The sequence below is a fragment of the Balaenoptera borealis genome, assembly GCF_965194805.1.
Source record: "Balaenoptera borealis genome assembly, chromosome: 2".
Classification (NCBI taxonomy): domain Eukaryota; kingdom Metazoa; phylum Chordata; class Mammalia; order Artiodactyla; family Balaenopteridae; genus Balaenoptera; species Balaenoptera borealis.
In genome coordinates this window covers 33,065,025-33,089,828 of record NC_138867.1, presented here as the reverse complement: position 1 = coordinate 33,089,828, position 24,804 = coordinate 33,065,025, and the positions used below count along the sequence as shown (strand labels likewise).

At 39.1% G+C, this 24,804-nt stretch overlaps 1 protein-coding gene and 1 long non-coding RNA gene across 3 annotated transcripts in view; one reads left to right on the top strand and one right to left on the bottom strand.

The window, feature by feature from the left end:
• The window catches only part of WDR70 (WD repeat domain 70), a 304,073-nt gene that overhangs the window by 3,326 nt on the left and 275,943 nt on the right, over positions 1-24,804 (bottom strand). For both annotated transcript variants that reach the window (XM_082382288.1, XM_082382289.1), the window contains 4 exons: positions 21,858-21,958; positions 20,139-20,218; positions 18,241-18,357; positions 16,026-16,188 (listed from right to left, as the gene is read on the bottom strand). In XM_082382288.1, the coding sequence (XP_082238414.1) occupies positions 16,026-16,188; positions 18,241-18,357; positions 20,139-20,218; positions 21,858-21,958 (461 nt within the window). The remainder of the gene's footprint in view (positions 1-16,025; positions 16,189-18,240; positions 18,358-20,138; positions 20,219-21,857; positions 21,959-24,804) is intronic.
• LOC309624481 overlaps positions 1-24,804 on the top strand; it is a 298,479-nt gene that overhangs the window by 101,989 nt on the left and 171,686 nt on the right. The gene's annotated exons all lie outside the window — the stretch shown is intronic.

Here is a 24,804-nt window from a genome sequence, read left to right as displayed (position 1 = left end):
GGAACGGAGACATTCTATAATCTTGATTGAAGTGGTGATTACACAGGTGTATGCATTTGTCAAGACTTGAAATGGGTGCATTTTGTATTTTATTGTAACTAACTTAAAAAGGAAATCAAAACAAAAAAATGAGTCAAAGGTCAAGAACAAAAGAACAAAAAGGTATGTAACTGAGCATAAAACTTAGCACTAAATTTCCTAGACGCCAAGGCAAAAGGAAAAGAAAGAGATTAGTTTTGCAAAGGAGGTAAGTTCCCCCACCCCGAGCACTGAACTCAGGAAAATTCACTGAGAAAATTTTCATACCAGGGTCACTTCGACTGTCACTTTCAATTACCAGACCACAACAGTTTCCTTTTCCTCTCCAGGTATTTTAACTTAAGGGATATCAACTTGTTTGGAAGGTTGAATGGTCTTCTTTGTGAAACTCCATGAATTTATTTTAAATTCCACTTTTGAACTAATAAAAATGTTGTCACTCTCACCCACTATTATTCAACATAGTTTTGGAAGTTTTAGCCACAGAAGTCAGAGAAGAAAAAGAAATAAAAGGAATCCAAATCGGAAAAGAAGAAGTAAAGTTGTCACTGTTTGCAGACGACATGATACTATACATAGAGAATCCTAAAGATGTTACCAGAAAACTACTAGAGCTAATCAATGAATTTGGTAAAGTAGCAGGATACAAAGTTAATGCACAGAAATCTCTGGCATTCCTATACACTAATGATGAAAAACCTGAAAATGAAATTAAGAAAACACTCCCATTTACCACTGCAACAAAAAGAATAAAATATCTAGGAATAAACCTACCCAAGGAGACAAAAGACCTGTATGCAGAAAATTATAAGACACTGATGAAAGAAATTAAAGATGATACAAATAGATGGAGAGATATACCATGTTCTTGGATTGGAAGAATCAACATTGTGAAAATGACTCTACTACCCAAAGCAATCTACAGATTCAATGCAATTACTATCAAACTACCACTGGCATTTTTCACAGAACTAGAACAAAAAATTTCACAATTTGTATGGAAACACAAAAGATCCCGAATAGCCAAAGCAATCTTGAGAACGAAAATTGGAGCTGGAGGACTCAGGCTCCCTGACTTCAGACTATACTACAAAGCTACAGTAATCAAGACAGTATGGTACTGGCACAAAAACAGAAATATAGATCAATGGAACAGGATAGAAAGCCCAGAGATAAACCCACACACATATGGTCACCTTATCTTTGATAAAGGAGGCAAGCATATACAGTGGAGAAAAGACAGCCTCTTCAATAAGTGGTGCTGGGAAAACTGGACAGCTACATGTAAAAGAATGAAATTAGAACACTCCCTAACACCATACACAAAAATAAACTCAAAATGGATTAAAGACCTAAATGTAAGGCCAGACAATATCAAACTCTTAGAGGAAAACATACGCGGAACACTCTAGGACATAAATCACAGCAAGATCCTTTTTGACCCAGCTCCTAGAGAAATGGAAATAAAAACACAAATAAACAAATGGGACCTAATAAAACTTAAAAGCTTTTGCACAGCAAAGGAAACCATGAACAAGACCAAAAGACAACCCTCAGAATGGGAGAAAATATTTGTAAATGAAGCAACTGACAAAGGATTAATCTCTAAGATTTACAAGCAGCTCATGCAGCTCAATAACAAAAAAAAAAACAACCCAATCCAAAAATGGGCAGAAGACCTACATAGACATTTCTCCAAAGAAGATATACAGATTGCCAACAAACACATGAAAGAATGCTCAACATCACTAAGCATTAGAGAAATGCAAATCAAAACTACATTAAGGTATCACCTCACACCGGTCAGAATGGCCATCATCAGAAAATCTGCAAACAATAAATGCTGGAGAGGGTGTGGAGAAAAGGGAACTCTCTTGCACTGTTGGTGGGAATGTAAATTGATACAGCCACTATGGAGAACAGTATGGAGGTTCCTTAAAAAACTAAAAATAGAACTACCATATGACCCAGCAATCCCACTACTGGGCATATACCCTGAGAAAACCATAATTCAAAAAGAGTCATGTACCAAAATGTTCATTGCAGCTCTATTTACAATAGCCAGGACATGGAAGCAACCTAAGTGTCCATCATTGGATGCATGGATAAAGAAGATGTGGCACATATATACAAATGGAATATTACTCAGCCATAAAAAGAAACGAAATTGAGTTATTTGTAGTGAGGTGGATGGAGTTAGAGTCTGTCATACAGAGTCAAGTAAGTCAGAAAGAGAAAAACAAATACAGTATGCTAACACATATATATGGAATCTAAGGGAAAAAAAAAAAAGGTCATGAAGAACCTAGTGGTAAGACGGGAATAAAGACACAGACCTACTAGAGAATGGACTTGAGGATATGGGGAGGGGGAAGGGTAAGCTGTGACAAAGGGAGAGAGTGGCATGGACATATATACACTACCAAACGTAAAATAGATAGCTAGTGGGAAGCAACCGCATAGCACAGGGAGATCAGCTCGGTGCTTTGTGATCACCTAGAGGGGTGGGATAGGGAGGGTGGGAGGGAGGGAGATGCAAGAGGGAAGAGATATGGGAACGTATGTATATGTAGAACTGATTCACTTTGTTATAAAGCAGAAACTAACACACCATTGTAAAGCAATTATACTCCAATAAAGATGTTAAATAAATAAATAAATAAATAAATAAAGTACACGGTCATCATAAAAAAAATAATAATTAAAATAAAAAATAAAAATGTTTTCAGCAAAATAGCCATATTATGTATACACAACATCAAATCATGACACTTAGCTTTCATGTTCCACTTAGCATTCAATAGCCATGCTCCCCTTCCCCAAACTGCCAAAATCAAGGCATAAATCAGTGTCCAAATTTTCCCAGCCATGCTTGCATACCACTTTTCCTTTCATTTCGCTGCCCAGGTAGATAATAATTGAGTGTAAGAACTAGGCTCCTTTCAACAAATAATGTTGGGGAAATCGTATATCCATATGCAATGAAATTGGACCCTTACCTTACACTATATACAAAAATTAAATCATCATGGATCAAAGACCTAAACCTAAGAGCAAAAACTATAAAACTCTTAGAAGAAAACATAGGGGAAAATTTTATAACATTGGATTTGGCCATGATTTTTTTGACATGACACCAAAAGCACAGGCAACAACAAAAATAGGTAAACTGGACTGCATCAAAATTAAAAACTGTACATCAAAAGACAAAATCAACAGATTAAAGTGAAGACTGGTTATTTAGTGGGTAGAGAATTTCAGTTTTGCAAGATGAAGAGAGTTCTGGAGATTGCACAACAATGTGAATGTATTTAACACCACCGAAATGTACACTTAATAATGGTTAAGATGGTAAATTTTATGTTATGTGTATTCTACCAAAATTAAAAAGAGAAAAGAGTAGGCTCCTGAACTTGGGAATAAGGAAGAAGGAACCCCCTTCCTGGGACAAAAAGGGGGCCCCTTGGAAAGGGCCTTAGCCTTCAACTTGGGGCCATGCCTAAAGCAGTGCTTCTCAAACCATCTGTGGTGCAAGGCCAGACTTTGTTTTCTAATTTCCCACCACTTGCAGATAAATATTTCTAGAAAAATTAAAAGACTACAAAATACAGATCCAAAATTTTTATTAGATTCAATAAATATATCAAATTGCTATGAAATTTTCTAAGCTTATCTTGTCAGCACTGGCTGGTGAAGCACACTGTGAGTAGCGTCTGCTGGCAGCTCCATCCCTCCCCTTGCTTGGGAAAGAAAGGCTCTGAAAGCAGGAAGCTGAAACCAGACTGTGGAGTGAGAATCTGTCTTCTTAACGTAAACTTTTACACATGATGAGCTTCCTCCAACTGCAGGAAAATATTTTTCACATCTAGAGAAGCTGGCCCTGTATGATGCTACTGAAGGCTTGGTGAAGGAATGAAGCCTGAGGTTGCACTCTCACAGGGCCACCCGTTAAGGAGCAGTCTTTCATTCTCAGGAGTATGGCATGGGGAGGTGAAGGGAGACGTGGCCCACAGAAGGAAGTTTCCCCCATTCCAATCCATCCTGCCCCCAAAACCAACATTCTTACAGCATAGTTCAGCACCTTCCATAAGAGCTGTATGTTGTCGGCTGAATAAAGACCAGGTTCTTCAAAAAATATTATTTGACTTTAGCACAATGAATATCTCTGTCTAGTCTAGGAAATGCCAGTGTTTTATAGAAGCAAAGTGAGAGAATTACAACTTTAAAATTTGTAGCTATTCTTTCTTGTCAGCAATTTTTATCTTTAAATTTATTTCCAGCAGTTTTTCTTTTGAGATTTTTTGGAAATCCATATATGAGGAAGACCAAAAAAAAAAAAAATATCAATTCAGGATTATTTAGGGCATTTAAAACAGACTTCTTTAGTCACCACTTTTCAAGACAATGAAGAACAGAGATGATTAGACAACTTCCAGCAGAGTTAGGAACAGAACCAGGAGATTTCTTCCTTGGGGGTGGCCTAATTTGCCCTTGGCATAGAAAACTACTATAAAAATAAATCAACAATGTCAAGCAAGAGCAAAATGACACATACAAAAAGATAAAATGTTTTGAGAGCACTTAAAAGCTGGTCCAGAAATTCCTACTTTTAAAACCAATAGGAAACCAACAAATAAACAACAAAACCCTCTAAGCCCCTTCTAACCTTGTCACTGGCCACATAAAATGTATTCCTTTCTGGGCTGCTTGAAGAAATGGAATTTATACACTGATCTTAACATAGACTCTTTTGGGTGCTTCCATGAGGAAAAGTAGAACAAACCAAACCAAATGGGCACTGAAGACATGGCAGTAACTCAAGAAATACACATATAAATAAATAATGTGCAAAAAACATATTCTACTGCTTCAAGAAAGCATTTCCATTACCAGCCATTCCCTGTCTCCTCCTACTTAAGCAGTTCCTGAGTAATTCTATTACCTCCTTTGTCAAGAGACAGGAAGTTGTCAACTCAAATTTACAACCTCATGGCAGATTTACCTCAGTTGCCCAAAACGAAAAGCCTACAAAGGGACTGACCTGAAGAAGAAGAAGGTAAGGGGAACATTCCATTAAGCCAAAGCATTGTGCGTGCTCAACAGGTTAATGGGGATAAGGTAAGCCTCGCTGAGAACCATTAAAGTATCCACCTTATTGAAATCAGCTTTATCCAGACTATTTATTTCATTGATTTACTGTCCACATTTACCCATTTTTCTAAGTGTTAACCGAAAACTTAAACTTACAGAAGGCTGATGTGAAACTTGTATTTTCCAGTTTGATTAACTCACTTGACAAATAGTAAACATTTTTCACTTGACTATATATGTCATCTTGTTTAGTTACTAGAGTTACCAAGAAAAGGAGAGCAGATTAGATAGCAACATAGTTATTTACTGCTAACCATTAAATAAACTAATCAGAGGAGGGCTGAGGGGTTTTCTGTTTTAGCTTCAGTAAACTCTGCATTTGCTAATAGTTAATATTTCATGAAGTACATATAAAAGCTTAAGCAAATGTCTTTCTCAAATCTATACATTCTGAATAGCTGATACTTTGTGCTGATTAATTTCCCCCTCGGAACATTTTTTAAACTGAATTCTCAAAGTTATTTGTACAAAGGGAGTCTTTTCCAGCAACTGTGTGTTACAGAAAAATGACAGAAGCCCAACAGAAACCGAATCCCACCACCTTCAATGTTTCCATCCAGAGGAATTTTGCATAGAACGGTCAGTAATGAATAAAAATTCCCTCTGTAATCTTTTCGAAGGGCATTTTTTGGATACAATGTTTGTGTAAGAGATTCAAAGTGTCCTTTCAAAGATTCAAAGGCTGTCCTTTCTCTTCTAAGCTCTAACCTAGGCTTTCTACACTCCTCCTTGAGTGCTCAGGCCAGAGAGAAGTCTCAGAATGTCTCTGGCTGCAATGGGAAGTCCACACGTCAAATTCTTTTTAGTTATGGATATTCTCCTGATATGATTCATTCAAAAAGCATAAAGTGAGCTCCAGGGTAACAGAATGAGTATGAGGGGAAATCACTTGTAATACTTAATCATCAGTATGTGACTATCAACCACAAGCTTTTTTGGCTCAGAGCCCATTGTTTATTATGAAGGAAAACCTCAAAGCCAAAGTCAATTATAGCCATGACTTGACAATCTGACACACTTGTTAACCCTGTTAGAATGAATGCGGTCCAGATGAACTCTGACCCAGTCATCACAATTGCAGAATTATTAAGATTAAATAAAGGCTTGACCAAAAGATTCCACTTGAAATGGTCCCTTCTTTCTGCTGAAGAGCTAATCAAAGATAATTTTTATGTATTTATTTATTTACTTACTTATTTTTAATTTTTATTTTATATTGGAGCATAGTTGATTAACAATGTTGTGTTAGTTTCAGGTGTACAGCAAAGTGATTCAGTTATACATAAAAAATATTAGGGATGCATAAAAAGATGAGAGGCGACAAGATATTTCTAGATAAAGAATGTTCTATCTTCTTCAGGAAATGAACACATAATATTTTGGAAAATAGCTAAACACATCTCAGACTCATTAAGTAGGACATACTAACTCATAATGCTTGTGTGAGAGTTCAAAGACTGGGTGAGGGTGGAGAAAGGGACATACATGAAACCTGTGGAAACTGGGGGAAAAAAAAAGAAAAAGAGGGAAAAACAAAAGGAACCCTCTAAAATCACCATTAGCTACTTTATCAGTAAGTGGGTAAACAAGTTAGAATGATTAAATCTTTGAAGAGCACACAGGCCTGAGGTAGCCCAGGTAACGTCAAAATGCCCTCTCTAAGCTCACATTTATGAAACATATAACGGTGTGCCACAATTTCTACTCAAAAACACATATGAAAGCTGGGCATTAGTGTAACTCTACTCTCTTACTTCATAGATGGCGAAATAGTCTCAGTGAAGTTAAGTGAGTCTCAGAGCAGGAACTAAACCCCAGGACTTCTGATTCTTAGTCTAGCTTTCTTCCACTATGCCACACAATAATCTTTTCGGCTTCACTATTATTCAACTTTTCCAATAACTACTATCAGTTGCTTTGTGATGAGAAGCAGTACACTGTAGTAGTCAAAAGCAGAAGCTTGACTTTGAAGCCAGACCACCTGTGTTCAAGTCCCAATTCTGCCTCTTGCTATCTGTATGGCTTTGGTCAAGTTATAAGCCTCAATTTCCTCATACGTAAAACTGGAGCAATAATACCACTTTCCTCATAGGACTGTTGTGAGGATTAAATGAATAATATATAAAGTTTTTACATTACCATATAAAAGTGTCATTATTACCATATACCTTGCTTTTGGCTATCAGATGTTCCTCACTTCATATTTTCAAAAGTTATAATGTGGAATATATTTGATAAAATAATTTGCATATTAAATACAACATAGCAGCTTGCTGTTTTTTTTAAAAACCCTGGGGGAAATACTCTTCTATGTAGATAAACTGTCTTCAGTATGAATCTCTATAATCAAAATAATCTATTCTATACATTTGAATTTTCAGAAGGGCTAATCACTTGTAGTTTATTTTAAATAATAACTTTTTTTAAATTATTACCAGACTTTAGTGTGCAAAATAATCACCTGGAGAACTTCTTTAGATGCAGATTCCCAGCCCCACTCTCTCAGTCTAATTGAGCTGGGGTGAAGTCTAGAAATCGGAATTTTTAACTTTCCCACTCTTATCCGCAACTCTGACACAGACAGTCCACAAAATCACTTTGAGAAACACTGGTCCTTCCACAGGAATACGGCGGTCAGTGATATCAGTCATGTAACCGTAACTCACAAAAAAAAGTAATATTTTTCTCTGTGGGTTTCTGTCTCTTCCTGGCACAAATAATATATAAATCTTTACTCACTCCCAGAGTGATCTCTTTAAATATTGCCTAGTAACGCAACATGACTTAAACGTATCCTTTATAGACAGGAATGATATTTTAATGCATATACACACATATCCACGTATCCCGTATCAGACAAGACACGCACACTGAAAATTAAATTGACTGAACCAGCAATAATGGCAGCTTATCTGGCAAGAAAAGTGACCATGGCTGACAGAACTGTCAGGCTGTCTGGCTACTGGCCAGGGTTCAGGTTCCCACACACAACTATCCCTGTTGATGTGTAAGCTAATAGCATTCTGGATCTTTATCCTGCCCACTCCCCAGCCAGCTCCTTTCCCCTCCCTCCAGCAACATCTTTTGACAAGAAACTGTAACTGAATCTGCCCATGTATAGCTAAACAAGAGTCCTCTGTGATCCCGCTGTGTTTTAAAACCTTCATGGTTACATTGTGAGTGCCAGGAATGAAACTTAAAACACTCAACAATAAAGGTAAAGCATTAAATGACTCTTTGTTCTCATCACTGGAGAATAAAGGTGAGTGTCATGTGCAAGCAGGCAGATTTGTGTAATATCTAGTTGTGCTTTCCTGTGATAAAGCAAGATACAGTAAATCTTCATTTCATCACTGACACAAGTCAACTGCAGGGAAGAAAAACAACCAGACACACATTCTCGATTACAGTGACCTTTATGAAAAGATCCTTTTAAATATTAGCTTCCCTTCAAACACTGCCACTTGGCAGTAAGCAGTATACTGCAGCAGGTGAACACAGGAGAAACTGCACTGCAATTCTGGCTAACAAATCACATGCCATAGACAGTGCCATGAACTTAGTATGCAGTAAATGTGAGGTGACAAAACTGAGTGGAAGGAAAGAGATGGGAGCAAAATGCAGCAGCAGAAAGGTGTATATTAAGAGAGATCACAGTCCTCCGAAAAGCTCATTAAATTAGGGATCAAGAGAAATGAAGTCTAATTCTAATTGCAATCATTGTGAATTGCAAGTCTCTAAGTTTCAGTGTACTCACATGTAAGGTAAGGATATGACAATACCTGTTCTACCCATTTTGCAGAGCTACTATTAAACTAGCATATTATTCAATTGTAGATATCACTAAACCACCTACAATGCAGGAAAATGTCATTAGGTAACAGAAACCAATGAACAAAACCAATTTCTGCTTCAATTAATTCTAGTTAAAGAAGGTTGAAAATCTGAATGAATTCTTTTCCAAGAAAATATTAATTACCAAGCAGACTCAGAAGAGTCAGAATATCCAGATAGTCTACTCACCATGAGGGGGTGGAAAAGAAAGAGAAAAATTAAGGAATTACTACTCACCCTCCCCTCCACAAAAGCACCAGGCTTCGACAGTTTTACGGGTAAATTCTAACAAATTTTTACAAAGTAGATTTAATGGTATTCAAAACAGTTTGAGAGTACATACAGAAAAGGAAAGCATACAAAATTTTTATGAAGGCAGCCTAACACCTGACAAAGAACAAACCATAAGCATGTGAGGGTCATACCAAAGAAGTGAGGATGATTCAATACTAGAATTTTGTAATATAATCATATTCATTGATCAAAGTAGAAATACAGAGGGAATTCCCTGGCACTCCAGTGGTTAGGACTCCGAGCTTCCACTGCAGGGGGCATGGGTTCGATCCCTGGTCCCCTGGTCAGGGAACTAAGATCCCGCAAGCCATGAGGTGCAGCCAAAAACAAAACAAAACCCCAAAAAACAAAACAAAACAAAAATAAAGCAGAAATACAGAGATACAACAAAGGAATTCAATAAAATTCAGCATCTATTTCAGATGAACATGCCTCTCATTTTTGTACAGTGTTTTCTTCGTACAGGATGCTCTTCCTTTGGATATCTGCACAGCTCATTCCCTCATTTCATTCAAGTCAAAGATCACTTTAGCAGAGGTCCTATCCTGATCACCATATCTAAAAATAGCACCCCTCTTTCTCCCTGATTACTCTATGTCCCCTTATCCCTATTTTATTTTTCTTCACTGCACTTGCTACCATCTAACACGTATAGATTTACTTATTGTCTGTCTCTGTCCACTAGAATATAAGCTCCATAAACCACAACTTAGTACCTGACATACTGTAGGTGTTCAATAAATCTTTGTTGAATGAATAAATAAAATAAAAAGAGATGAATTCTTCTTTAACATCTTGTATGTGTGTGTTTTCAAAAGCTGTCATGCTTTACAGAGAAATACCATTAAATTGAACAATATGAAATTGCTGATATTTGACTTTTTTTTCATCTACAGAAAGGGCAATTACATATGTTTTAACCGAATCCTGTTCAAGTTCAAAGTAAGAAAAGGATGTGCACTATCACTGTTATTATTTATTTTATTTATTTTAATTTTTTGGCTGTGTTGGGTCTTCGTTTCTGTGCGAGGGCTTTCTCTAGTTGCAGCAAGCGGGGGCCACTCTTCATCGCGGTGCACGGGCCTCTCACTATCGTGGCCTCTCTTGTTGCGGAGCACAGGCTCCAGACGCGCAGGCTCAGCAATTGTGGCTCACGGGCCCAGTCGCTCCGCGGCATGTGGGATCTTCCCAGGCCAGGGCTCGAACCCGTGTCCCCTGCATTGGCAGGCAGACTCTCAACCACTGCGCCACCAGGGAAGCCCTCACTGTTATTATTTAATATTGTTCTGGCAGTACCAGTCAGTACAATTAGATAAGATAAAGAAATAGCAGGTATAAAAATTGGAAAAGAGGAGGTGAATTTATCATTATTTGCATATGATATAATTTTATGCCTGCAAACCCCTCTAAATCTGACCGCATTAAAATAAATTTTTTTCACATGGGGGAAAAATGGCATAAACAAAGTAAAAATAAAAATGACTGACGGGACTTCCCTGGTGGTGCAGTGGTTAAGAATCCACCTGCCAGTGAAGGGGACATGGGTTCGAGCCCTGGTCCGGGAAGATCCGACAGGCCACGGAGCAACTAAGCCCGTGCACCACAACTACTGAGCCTGCGCTCTAGAGCCTGCGAGCCACGACTACTGAGCCCACATGCCACAACTACTGAAGCCCGTGCACCTAGAGCCCGTGCTCTGCAACAAGAGAAGCCACCACAATGAGAAGCCTGCGCACTGCAACGAAGAGTAGCCCCCGCTCGCCGCAACTAGAGAAAGCCTGTGCTCAGCAACGAAGACCCAATGCAGCCAAAAATAAATAAATAAATTTATAAAAAAAAAAATGACTGAGTAGTAGGAATATTTGCAATATGTGACATACAAAGGGTTAAGCTCCTTAATATAAAGAACTCTTACAAATCAGTAAGAAGAGGACCAATCAACCAATAGACAAAAGGGCAAAAGACATAAATAGAAAGTTCACAGGAAAAAGAGGCTTTTAACATATGAAAAGATGCCTAGAAAATTTTTAATGAAAGTGTAAACTACGATGGAATACAAGGTTTCACCTATCAGATTGACAAAGATAAAAGGATGAGGGGAAGGAAGCTCTGATACACTGAATAAGTTGGTTAAAAGTCTCTTTGGAGGAAATCTGGGCACTATCTATACAAATTTAAAATGCAAATATCTTTTGATTTGGCAATTCTATTTCTCGAAGTTTTGCATATGTGGTCAAGGAGTCCAAAGATATTAATTTCAGTATTGTTTATAATAACAACAGACTGAAAGCAATGCAAATGTCCTTCAATACTGTACTGCTTTAGAAAAGCATAATATATCACACAATGGAAAATATCAAGAAAGTATACAGCATGAGCTAGATATGCATGAATGGGTCTAGTCCAATCTCCCAAGTAATAAATAAAGCAAAAAACCAACCAACAATCAAAAACAAAGACCAGCTTGTAAAACATGTTATATACCTGTTTTTAAACAATAAATGTTTCTACACATATGTCTGCTCATTTATAAATGGACTCTCTCTGGCAGGAAATACAAGAACCTGTCGGCAGTGGGTATCTCTAAGTGGTAGAATGAAGGAACTGGGGGTTAAAGTGAAAGGGAGGCTTTCAAATTTCCACTGTCTATGCTTTAGCATTGCTGGATTTTTAAAAAATTGTGTGCATGTATTACTTAAAATCTCAGACGTGAAAATTTTGTTATCAAAATAATTAGTTGTTAGAAGTTAGAACAATAACCTGGAAGTTCTAAGGCCAGGTTCCTGGTTTGGGTTCTAGCAATAACTTGCAATCCAGTAGGTTCTAAAAGTTACCTTCTCAGTGTCTCATTTTCTTCAGTGGTAATTCTGACACCTTTCTATGAATTATATATTGCTAATATCAATCATTAATCAGCAAACAGCATTATTTCAATATTTGTGGAGACACCTCAATGATTTACTTTGTGTACAAACGTACACACGTCTATTTGGAGCAGTTTGCTATCAAAATGATACATATTATGTTTGGCAAATTTTAAACCATGGCTCTGTTTACTCTTCTTTCCTCAGCTAATTTTTGGTATGCTTATAAACAAGTTTTTTGAAGTATAAAAAGATCCCTAAAAATAACAGAAAATAACTACTCCATTAAAAACAGAAGTGTCAGAGGCATAATCTATAAGCGTATCTGAGTGCCAAGGATGTGTTGACATATATTAGCTTATACACACACAGATCCTATACAAATGAAGGCTACATGCAAACTATTTAGCTGGCCAGCCTTGATATGACCCTCTTAGCTGTTGTAATATTATCCAACTACTTGTTCAGAGATGTTCCATCTGTACTGTCTGGTTATTAATACATGTTGCAAACATCCACCACTGACGTTACACAGTAAAGTCTGTTCTGCTACAACACATATAGCAAAGGATGCGGTGCTCCCCACCAGGGGCTCTCAAATCCCTTTAGCATTTTTCTGCAGGGTGCTCTCACTCGCGGCAGCAGCACCGACCTCTCTCTGTCAGAGGGCTGCAGCAGGTTGCTAAAGCCCTGATAGCTGGAACTGCCTGAAATGTCTCCCCTGGTCCCATCTCTAGCCATCACCAAGGACCAACAGACGTTGGAGTGAAATACTCCAGTTACTGTGTGCTCTGACCAGGGTCTCCAGGATCACCTGGTGGGACTAAGCCAAAGTGACCCTCCCTGGAACTCTGTTTAATATTGTGCACTTTCTTGGCTTAAATCATCTTTGTAAGAGTCTTTATCTCAGGGTCTGCTTTTAAGGAACCCAAGCTAAGACAGTGTGTTTTACTTTTATGCAAAGTAGCTCATAATGATCAGCAGATAGGGGATCAATATCAATATAACATGTAAGTTGAGTTGGTTTATAAAGTTGGTTTTCTTCTAGCATAAAAATGTTTTGAAAAGTAATCAGAGTCCAGCTTTCTCGTAACTGAAGAGAAAACTTTAGCAATACATAAAAACATGAAGACAAAAGCTGAATATGCTTCCAACAATACAAAAATACACATACACAAATTTATTTACTGTGTTAGTAATTGCAAAATACTGGGTGCAATCTAAATATCCATACATAGGAGAGTGGTGGAATAAACCATGGTACATCCATGCAGCGGAGCACTATACAGCTGTGAAAAAGAATGAGAATGAGCTCTATGAACTGATGGAGAGTGATTTCCAGGGCATACTGCTAAGCGAAAAAACCCAAAACCCAAAAGACTATTTATACCATGCTAACCTTCATGTAAGAAAGGAGGGAATATAAGAAAATACAGATCTGCACATTTGTGCAAAAGAAGATAAACCAGAAACTTTAAAAGAGAGTGGTTACCTATAGGGGTGAGTGGGAAAAGGACTGAAAGAAGCAGGGGTATTGGAATGGGGGAGCAGGGACGAAGAGGGAGTGACACTTCCCTGAGTATATCTCTTTTAAAGTTCTGACCCCTAGCACCACAGTGACAGTTCCTATACCCTACCCACACCCTAAAAAATAAAGGAATATAAACACTAAAAATAAGCCTAACTTCATTTTCAAATGAATAACATAACCACACTGATGGGAGTGGAGAAGAAAAGAGCTAAGTAACTTGACTAGACACTGTAAGGATAAAAAAAGACAAGAAGAACTGTACACAAATGTTGTAATTCAGTTAGGAAAAGCGCTTCTCATGGGCGGGTGGCGGTTAGCAATTCTAAAACGATTTTAGGTGTAGACTAGAATTGAACAAATAAGTAAATATACTGTAGATAATATGAGCTGGGTTTCTCACTATTGGAGAAAGAAGTTACAAATATGCAAAGGGAAAAGGTTAAATGAACCCTGTGGTACAGGTTTGAAATCAGGGGCATCAGTTTAAACTCGTACTATTTAAAATATACATACAGATAGATACATACAGAAATATATATGTGTGTATATGTGTAGGTTAGTATACATACATGTATTTCTGAGCTTTGCTGGCTGAGAGGACCTAGAAGCAATGACATTTTAGTAGCAATGAGCACATCTAGCACCAACCTCTTGGTTTCTAAACATCATTCTCCAACTTAAAGGAGCCAGGGCTCCTTGGAGAAGTGGTTGATTCTAGGACTGTGGCAAAACAAAAACAAAAACAAAGATGAGCCTGGAACATTTTGTGGTGCCAGAAAATAAGGATGTGCTAAAAAACAAACAAACCTACCAACCAATAAAAACACACCTTGTTGAAAGAATAAAGGAGCCATTCTGAAGGAAATTCTATTGGCCAAAACTGGAACAATGTGAGCGACAAACTAAATAATGATAGTATTGGATTTTAACCCACAGTATTTTAAAGTCCACACTTATATTTAAAAACTTGAAAAATAAAGAAATGTGAGAGGAGCAATTCTTCCTTTTAGTAGAAGTCCAATTAATAAATGTAGAAAAAAAGAGGGAAAAAGAAAACACCACTAGGGAAACACCACAGTAGTAACTGCTGCAGGCAAATCTATCCATGCATGATAAAACGAGAGAGCAAAAGTTTGAGAGACAGGATTTGCCTAGTCTTAAAATATTACTCCCAAGCAGGTTATTAACTCAAAATGGAATGATAGTAACTTGACAGTGGAGAAACTTGGCAGACATCACCTTAACCAAGTGATCAAATTTATCATTGCCAGTCATCAGACTGAGGGACACGAAGCCCCTGATGTGATGCACTGAGAAGGATATAACATCACTCCTGTGTTATTTTTGCCAAAAATGCATAGTTTTATTCCAATCATGAGAAAATATCAGACAAACACAAACTGAGAGAAAGTGTACAAAATAAAAAACCAGTGTTCGTTGAAAGCATCAAGGTCATGAAAGATGAGAAAGACTGAGAAACTGTTATGACTGGAGGAGACAAAGGAAAAGTAACAACTAAATGCAACGTGGGATCCTAGATAGGACTGTAGAACAGAGAAAGGATATTAGTGGAAAAACTGGGGAAATCACATAAGGTCTGTAGCTCAGTTAACAGTACTGTACCCATGTTAATTTCATGGTGTTGCCAATTAATTGTACTATGGCCATGTAAGGTGTTAACATCAGGGGAAGTTGGGTGAATAGCATACATGAACTCTCTGCATTGCTTTTACGATTTTTCTGTAAGTCTGACGTTAGTTTACAATAAAAACTTAAAACCCCAAAATTCTACAATATTACTGTTCTTTAGTGTAAATGTAGCTGGTTTAGTGTTTTTAAGAACCACTACATGTTCACACATGCGAAGCTAGTTGAGGGACTCTGAGCAGGCAGGCTCTACTCTGCCTATGTTTAAGTGTTACTTACAAACACAGCTCTACAAATAAAAGTTAATCCTCAATAATAGATTCTACAAACTGTTTCCTTTCATTTGCTTTTAACCCTCCCTACCTAAGATAATGCAGGCAGGCAGTGATTTCCTTCCTTTTTTTTTTTTTATCACAGGTAGAATGGGTTTCACATAATGGGTTTATGCTAGGCTATAGATCTAATGGAACTGGCCTGGTTTAAACATTTACCGTTTAGAGTCCTCAGATACAAACAAATGCCTAGGTTTCAGGACCATGAGTACCTGGCCATTTTTCATGCTTAGGAATAAAAAAGAAATGGAGCAACTAGAACCTCAAAGCAGCCATTGTCATGTTCTTCCCAATTCATTAAGCGCAATATATTTTAAAAGGCTGTTCCCTCACTTGGAGTATGCTGGAGAGACCCAGTACGGGTTGTCCTCGGCTGCTTTGGCGTGCCGCAAAATGGCTTCCCGGGGATTGCTGTCATCGGTTTTGTCCAAAGCAATGTTCTTCACAATGTATGACGACAGAGTGCCCCCGTGGGTTCCAACCCGGCCACCACGACCTGTTCCAAAGGAAAAAAAAAACCAAATCCAGAATGGAGTGAGCATATACCTTTTGTACACTGGGCTTATCTGACAAGGTTGAGAATCCCTCACTGCTGGCTTCCGAGGCGGACGGTTAAACGAATGACAGAGTAGGGTCAGGGATTCAGGTTTACCTGATTTTTGTCATTCCCTACAGAATCAAGGCTTTGAGCACTCTGAGGCTTCTAACAGACTTTGGTTTGAAGCACACAAATCTCAAAAGAGTACTTGAGTATCGTCCTTTCAGCTTTCATTTATGATAATCAAAACCAAAGTAGGACATCAACAAACCTCAACTTCCCCGTAACATTTTTAAATAGAGACATTTTTTATTATGCCTTAGTTGCTTAATTTACACAATGACACCCATGTAGGAAGAAATACAAATAGTTTGCCATGTGTATGCCTTAAAAAATTCCTCAGGCATGAACACATGAAATTCAATTAATAAAAACAACCAATGATCATTAGGTGCTATTTTAGATTTAAACAAACATATCTTAGGGCTTGCCATCTTCCAAGTACCTTGTAGGAGAGAAAACAAGATGAACAGACTGATTCACATTATTTTACTGTACTGTAATTGCTCTAGACAGGAAGCTCCACATGGGCAGGAATTTGTTCCCCGCTGGATCCCCAACTGCCAGCCTGGTTCCCAGTACTCAGAAGATGTATGACTTTTTAGGAAGATTAAAAAGAAAAAAAGGAAAAACAAAAACAAAAAACCACACCACATGAAAAGTCAAGTAGCACTAAAAGATTAATTTTATAAGGCAGGAAATAACTGCCAAAGAATCTGTATGGCCAGTAACTAAGTGGAAGGAGAGGAAGGAGAAAGCTCTCCAGGCTGATCTGGTGGGGGGAGGGGGTCTGTAGGAAGAGATAAATCCAATTTGGGAGAACTCAGAAGACAGAGAAGATTATTTTCAATGAGCAGAATGGTTTAAATACAAAAGTACAGAAAGAGGGAAGTTCACTGGGCATTTGGGGGCAGGAATGAACCAACAGTCACGTGAGAAGATCAGAGTAGGAGAGAGGTGAGGTGTAAAGCTCAAAAGTGTATCAGATTCAGACTGAAGAGAACTCTGAATCTCTGGAAATGCAACTGGACAGTGTAAAGCTTATGAAGATTTGGGGGCAGTAGCAATACGAAAGCTACAGGAATTGGGAATAAAAGCTGTGTGTGAGATGAACGAAGGTAGGGTGGTGAGGAGAGAGACTTGAGAAGGTGCCTAGTTAGAAGGGCTTTTCAATAATCCAGGCAAGAATATTATTTAGGAACTCTGATTAGGATGGTGGCAGAGAAAATGGAAAAAAAAATTGAGATTGGTATATGAAATATTTTCAATGTTGAAGGGTCAGGCCAAACAGATACAGGTCCAGAACTCAGGGTCACATGGATGAACAAGTCATAAGCTTTAAGCATGTGAACATAGGACAAATGGAAACTATGCAGGTGATAACAGAAAACGGGATTCTAGTAAAGGTACGTGCTATACGATAGCCAATGCTGCCTTGCTTTCTTCTGGTACCTACTTTCTTAGAAACTCTAAGGATTTTTATTCATCTTCTAGGGAAATGGGCAGCTCTATTTTATTAACACAGAACTAAATGATGTTCACTTTCTGCCTTGTGTGAAACCTAATCCAGCCTAAATTCTGTTCAAAGTACCCAGTGTTGCATATTAAGCCAATATTGAGAGCAGTGGTTGTTAACACTGGGTCCCAAGGAGCCCCAGAGTCCCACCGAGGTCACCTAAAGGGCTCTAGTTGGAGACCAAGCAGAAAGGGCTCTGGGCTTCCTCTCTACTTCAGCACAGCAGCTCCATTTTTATCAGTTTATGCACTGGGTTTCCACATCAGATCTTTACACAAGAAGTTCTGATGTTAAAAGAAGACGTTTGAAAATCCCTATTTAGTAAAATCTCTGAAGGCAGGCATCTAGGCCCAAAAGATCTTCCAAATTCTGTATCTATTACCCCACCCTGCCCCGCAACCCCCTTTGCAAGTCACTAGTTAGATCACGGTCACCTGGGCCTGCTACAGGAGGTTCGGGTTTGTGAGACTTCAGGGGATCCAGTCTGTCCTTCTCCAGCTGTTTCCTTGTACTCCGCTGGCGGGGCTCGCGGAACATAGGCAAGGCATGAGCTACGAGAAGTCACATTTGAAAAATTTCATTATGATAATAACCCTTCCATCCAAAAACATAGCTAACGCATGAGTAAACGAAGATGAAATGGAAGTCATAATGACAGCCTTCATCTAATAATAAAAGACAGTCTTACTGCAACCAATTAGCCAATTTTGTTTGAGACCAGGCTCACTGTTCACCTCTCCTGGCAACGAATGGTGCTCAGGAAATGCCGTCAAATACCGTCACAGAAACATTGGTGAGGCTCCCCATCTCCCAAACCATGGGCAGCAGTTAAACTTAATTTCTGTGGTTTTGAAAAGAAACGCTTAATGGGACTGCCTCTTGTTTTTTCTTATAGGGCCCAAATGCGAATAATGCCAACAGCTTGCCTGTCAGCCCTGAAGTTTCCTCAGATGCCTCATAAACACTGGAATCACTTCACACATTTCTGAAATGTGACCACCTCTCAGGAGGAGTTGACAGCACTGAGTAACCAGAAGGGAGGAACACTTATCCCGCTGAAACTGGGATAAAGGTTGCCTTGAATGCAAGGAGGTGCCTGAATCTCCTGACGTGGTGACTTGATGGGGACTTAATCCTTCTTCAATATGGTCGACAAAGGAATAAAAATCAAAGTAATATTTGTCCAATTGTTGTTTTTCAATGTCAGAATTAAATTTCAGAATATTAAAGAAAATATGTATTAAAAAGGGAAACAGTGTGATATTCTGGTGGAGAGGGAGAAGACTATTGGGGATAGAATTAAATATCTTTTTTTGACAAAAAAAAGTACCAGAATAATTTCTTCGAATGTTTATGTGCAAATTAAAACCCCTTTAAAAGAGAAAACTGGGGGAGTTACAGGAATAATAGGGGTTTAAAGTAAATTTATGGTAAGAATGACAGAAATGTCTGTTAACACCTAAAAAACACTTCCAGTACCCCTCCTATCCTCTACCCATACTTCCAGCCTGGGCCAGGGCCATATCACTCACTAGTAAAATATGCCTACCTTGAGTCAGGGGAGCTGAAACACAGCCACCCGTCACTCTGTCGGGCAACACGACACAACAGTATTTTTAGGAGGGGGAAAAATAGCTTTTCACTTCAAACGGCTGCAGGAATTTAAGTAGGCCGCATGTAATCACATGAGTTAGACTGGTTATGACACCGACTTTAACACTTCTACTCTTGCAAAAAATGTCACCGGATCTCTTTACTCATCATCAGCTCCAAGGGACATGGTCTTACATGAGACCAACCACCAGGGAGAAAACCCAGCAGTGCAGCGCCCCCTGGTCTTTAGACGGAGCCACTGATAAACGTCCACAGGGGCATCTGCTAATGACAACTGCTACTGCATCCAAGATCTCCTGCCTAGCCGCTACCTGTGACAGGTCTGAGACTGTGACTCTGGGAAACAAAAACCTGCCAGATTAACGAGGTTGTGCGACAAACCCGAGAGAAGCTGCTCTGTCCTGGTAAGATTTCTGATCATACCCCAGGTAGTTCATTTTATATCTAAAGGTCTCTGGATCAGTCTATCACATGGTCACAGAATTTAGGCTTTTCCCTTTGGGGTTGAAAGTTACATGAAGTAACCCTGTCTCCGTGATGGGGCACAGAAGCTAAAGGGGTTAGCTATTATATGACCCCCAGTCCTGAACACATGAAAGGGGTATTTTGTAACATATGCCTGAACTCGGAGGGCTTTTTCTGTCTCTAAAGCCATGAGATCAACAGCACACTAGAACAGAAACAGATGCATGATGGAGAAACTATGCTAACAACTTACGGGTGATGATGTAGTCCTGGGTTAGAGTCTCCGCTTGTTTCGCCTTCCGCTGGGTTTTAACCACGCATAATTTTGCTCCCCTGAGAGGGGTAAAAGCAAATGATTTTCTTTATTTGGTCTCAGAAACAAAGTCTAGGTCAAAAGCATTAGATACTTTCAGGAACATGCTCTGTACACACCACCTCACCAAGTCCTTGACTTTCTGGCAACAGATGGAGCCCTTGGTGATAAGAGATTAAATGTATGGGAAAGCAAGTCTGAGTCAGTGGTTACTACTCTGTGAAAGGGTTAGAAAGGTCACTGCAAAACAAAAGGCCAGTTTAAAAAATCTAACCTAAAATTAAGATCTTAAAGAGATATTAATAACATTAATCAACCTTTTCACCCTAAAGGTCATAGGGTTCAAATTTTAGTTTACGTCTCAGATGAAAGCAACCTAGGTAGTCTACAGCCCAAGTGGCATTTGTCTACAACTCAAATACAAGAGTACAAGTGATCTGGAACTGAGTCAGCCTGGCAGTGTTGCCAAGGGGCTACAGCCCAAGAATGTGTGGGATTAACCAAAAGTGTGCTTAGAACACTTTACTTCTCCTTAGCAATAATGAGCATCCGTTTCAGGAGAAACAAAAACAAAGAAGCAAATTTCTTAAACTAAAGATTCCAAAGATAGGAATCTTCTAAAGGGTGCTATCAAATGGGGTTCATTATTTTCTCAAGTAAAACAGACTCCCGCCTCTCATCCTAATTACATTAGCATTTTCAATTTCTTTATTAAAAAACAAACAAAATCCCATTTGTTCTTAAAGACCACAATATATAACTTTATTTTATAGGGCAAAGGTTCCAACTCCAGAAAATTCTGAAGGAAACAGGACTGTCTGCTTCTATTCAGAGCCAAATTATAGTCAATACATATTTACTAATAGAGGATGGGTTTCCTTTCCCCTGAAAGAACGTGGGAGCTCAAAACAGGTTTGTGGGGGACTCCAGTAAATACAGCATGTGAATTTTAGTACTAGCTAGCCAAGGCTTACTCTAAAGAAAGAGCTAATCACTCACTATACCTTAACAAAGAGAAACAAAACCATCTTTTTTTGGGGTTGGTGATACATGTTTACCTTTGTGCCCAAGGAAAAGAGAAGTAACTGAGAGAGTGACTGAGCCTCTAGTGAAGTTTTCGGATCCTTGAAGCACACTGGTACGCTTAAATTTGGTATTTTGGGACAGACATGGGATTGAAGGGGAAAGTAGCTGTGCTGTCCTCCTCTGCCGGCAGAGAACAACCCTGCCAAACATCCAGGCCGGCACCTGATAAAAGCCCAAACAGAAAGGGAACAAAACGGACTAGCCGTTTCCACTTCCTATAAGTGGTTCGTTCCCTGCTTTGTTAATCCCTTACATGCATCACTGCTAATGCCACTGTCCAGGGTGGTATGCAAAGTGGGCAGGCCTTTTTCCCCCCTTGCACTCAACATTTCAGCTAAAGAACTGCAAATCCCCGGGAAACTTTCACTTTGAATTCTGTATGGATCAAGGGAGATATCCAAATCCTCTTTAAAGCACAATACTAGGAGTTTGAGGCTTTACTCTGTGCCAGCTGCGTTTTCTAAAAGGGTGGATCCCCATCAAAGAGGGAAATAAATAAAAGTGGGGGTGGAAAAAGAAAACCCTCCCCCAGTTGCTGTCATCCATCTAAAACAGGCAATACTTATGAAATACCTCTGACTCTTGTTGGGGTCATAATAGACTTTAGCCAATCCGTTTCCAGTCCCCACCATGATCTGGTTCAGCTTTGGATGCCACAGGCAGCGGACAACACTCTGTAAAGGAAAGGCATGGTAGTCAACTAAAGAGGGCACATAAAAATGGGGAAAAAATTCCGCTGGTACTTTGATGGCTTGTTTACGAAACTGAGTATCACCCTGATGATTACCTGTAACTTTTAGGGCATTTTCTTCTAAACCATAGGGTCGTGTTCCTGAGGTTGAGTTCTGTTCTATCACTTGTTATCTGTGTGATACTCTATAAAAATAAAAAAGATGCTCCCTTCCTGACATCTCTCCTCTCCTTTCCTGACAGCCTTGAAACCACAAAGTTGGGCTTTCCCAGCTCTGCTGCCACATGAGGCTGGCATCTTAGAATGTTGAACCCACATAACTCAGTTCATTTTACCACGAAGCAGATTTAGATCTCAGTGTTTCATGCTTTTATACACACAATAAATATGCCCCTCTGGACAGCATATTGAGGCCAGGTAGCTACTGTTTTTAGTTTACAAAGATCGAAATCTCATAAAGCTTTTTCAGGAACAACACACGTTTGCAAACATTGAATAATATCTCCCTATCTATGAGATAAACCAGCAGGTCAGTAGCAGAAGTAAAACAGAGATATGGAATATAAAGCCTTGACATTAACCTGAATGAAAAGCTATTTAGGAGAAGGTTCACTGGAAGTTATGATCCTGTGAGTTCATCACTAGTAAGGAAAATAAGTGGTACTCTGGGGTCAGAAAGAACCACGAGTTCTCAGTGAGAAGTACAGACTGCTTTTAATTTTTGCTGAAGTAAGAGGGCAGAGGTGGAAGAGATGGCAGGGATAGAATTAAGGGGGAAAAAAATGAAGCTAAGGTTGGTAGGCAGAAACAGCATGTGCTGGATTCTGCAGATCTCACTCTGATAGAGCAAGAAATGAGTGGAAACATTAATTCAATGATTATCAGGAACCTCTCACGTGCCAAGCAATGTACAAGGACTAAGGGAAAAAGGGTACAATTAGATATTGCCATTTTCTGTTCTAATATTAAAACGCAAATCATGGAATTTCTGTCTCCCAAATAATCTACCTTGGGCTGCATTTCTTTGGTTTCTTCTCCCCAGCCATCCAGCTCTTTTCTTAAGACAGAATATCTGGGAATCCCTGCAACCCCTTTTGATAGAAACTCTGGCTCCCACCTGACTGGCCAAAAAAAAATGCATATAGTTAAATGGCTACAATTCCTACTCTGAGATTCCTGAGAAACTAAGGAGGAAATGTAAAAGAGTCTGCAGAACTTCTAATTCATGTCTGACAATATTCGAGAAGAGTGGTTCTTAAGCTCTGCAGCACTGAAGAGCGTTGAGATGATCTATTGAGAAAACCAAATCAGAGGGGTTGTGTTTCCCCTGTCGTCGGGGGAAAACTAAGTTCAAAGGGCAGGTTTTCACAGTTGTAAGTTTTCTTTCCACAATTTTTCTTAAACCTGTGGTGCCTGCTACCCAATGTCTACTAGCAAGTGCTAAAAGATGATAAAACATTTATAATGGTGAGGGAATATTAACAGAAAAACTTGAAAATAGTAAATCATATTTTTAGTAAAATATGAAAATAGTAAATATCAAAGTTTGGCTCTTAGGGTGTGGGGTTGCTGTTGCTTTGTGCATATGCTCATGAAACTTACTTTATAATGCATGTGTCTAAAAAGTCACATTTTCTCCTAATAAAACTGTGCCTGGTTGGTAAGATGGAATTAAGTATATCAATAGTTCATGGTCTGCAAAGCACAACCTGACTACCAGGTTCTCTGCCACTGAAACTAATTTGAGAAGCACGCCTAGACCACTGGGAATTTCCAGATGGTCAAGGCCAGGCATGTGGAAACATGAAAAGAGTCTCAAACATAACTTCATATCTCACCTAGAATAAGTTCATCCAAGCCAATACTCATCTCCTTCAAGTCTTGGCTTAAGTGTCATAACTACCCAGACCACCCTATTTAAAACTGCATCACACAACTCCCCTTACTTTCCTTGTTTTTATAGCATGTATCCCATTTTAAAGTACTATATAGTTTACTGTTAATTATGCTTATTGTCTGCCTCCCCTACTAGGATACACGTTCCACACAGGCCGATCTTCATCTGTTTTACGTAGCCAAGAATCCCAAGTGCCTAGATTAGTGTCTGGAACTCAATAAATGTTTGCTGCAGGGATGAATTAAAAGTTACAGTTCACCCAAGCCTAAACGGATTGCTTTGCTAGGTGGAGGTAGAGACAATTTTCAACTTAAACTCACTACTGCCTAGGAGGGATAATTTGATTTCTCCAGATCATTATTATACTCAAGTACCCCACAAACAGAGTAGGGTTAGCTCCCTGCCAATGCGGGCCTAAAAAGAGGGATGTGCAAGGACCAGAGAGCAAGGGAGGAGAGTGAGAGGGGCTTTCAAGGGCCTTCAGAAATCTCAGGACCCACAAATCGCCCCAGGACAACTTTAAGGACATAGCATTAAAGTTATTTCTCTTCCTTGGTTCTCTAGAGATCTGTCTAAGCAGTCTAAGATTACTGGTTCTCAAATATGTTTTCAAGTGAGCAGGGTGCAGAATTGGAAAAGATCCACAGTGTAGGCCTGGTAAATTCCAAGACACCCAGCCAAACAGGCAGTTTCCAGGGGCAGCAGGTTACTGTTACTCTCTCCCTCTACGCTGAGGGTGTAAATGTTAGAGAGAGGCAACGGCCCAGGCCAACAGACGGCTTTCCAGGGAGTCCAAGCTCAGGGCACTGCACCTCTATTCCTGTTCACAGCTTTTACCCTCTAATGCCCTTAGACACACACATGGCTTTTTACATGGAAGCAAGGAGAAGGCAAATGAGACCCCTTGAACTAAACAGTCATTCCAGAGCTCC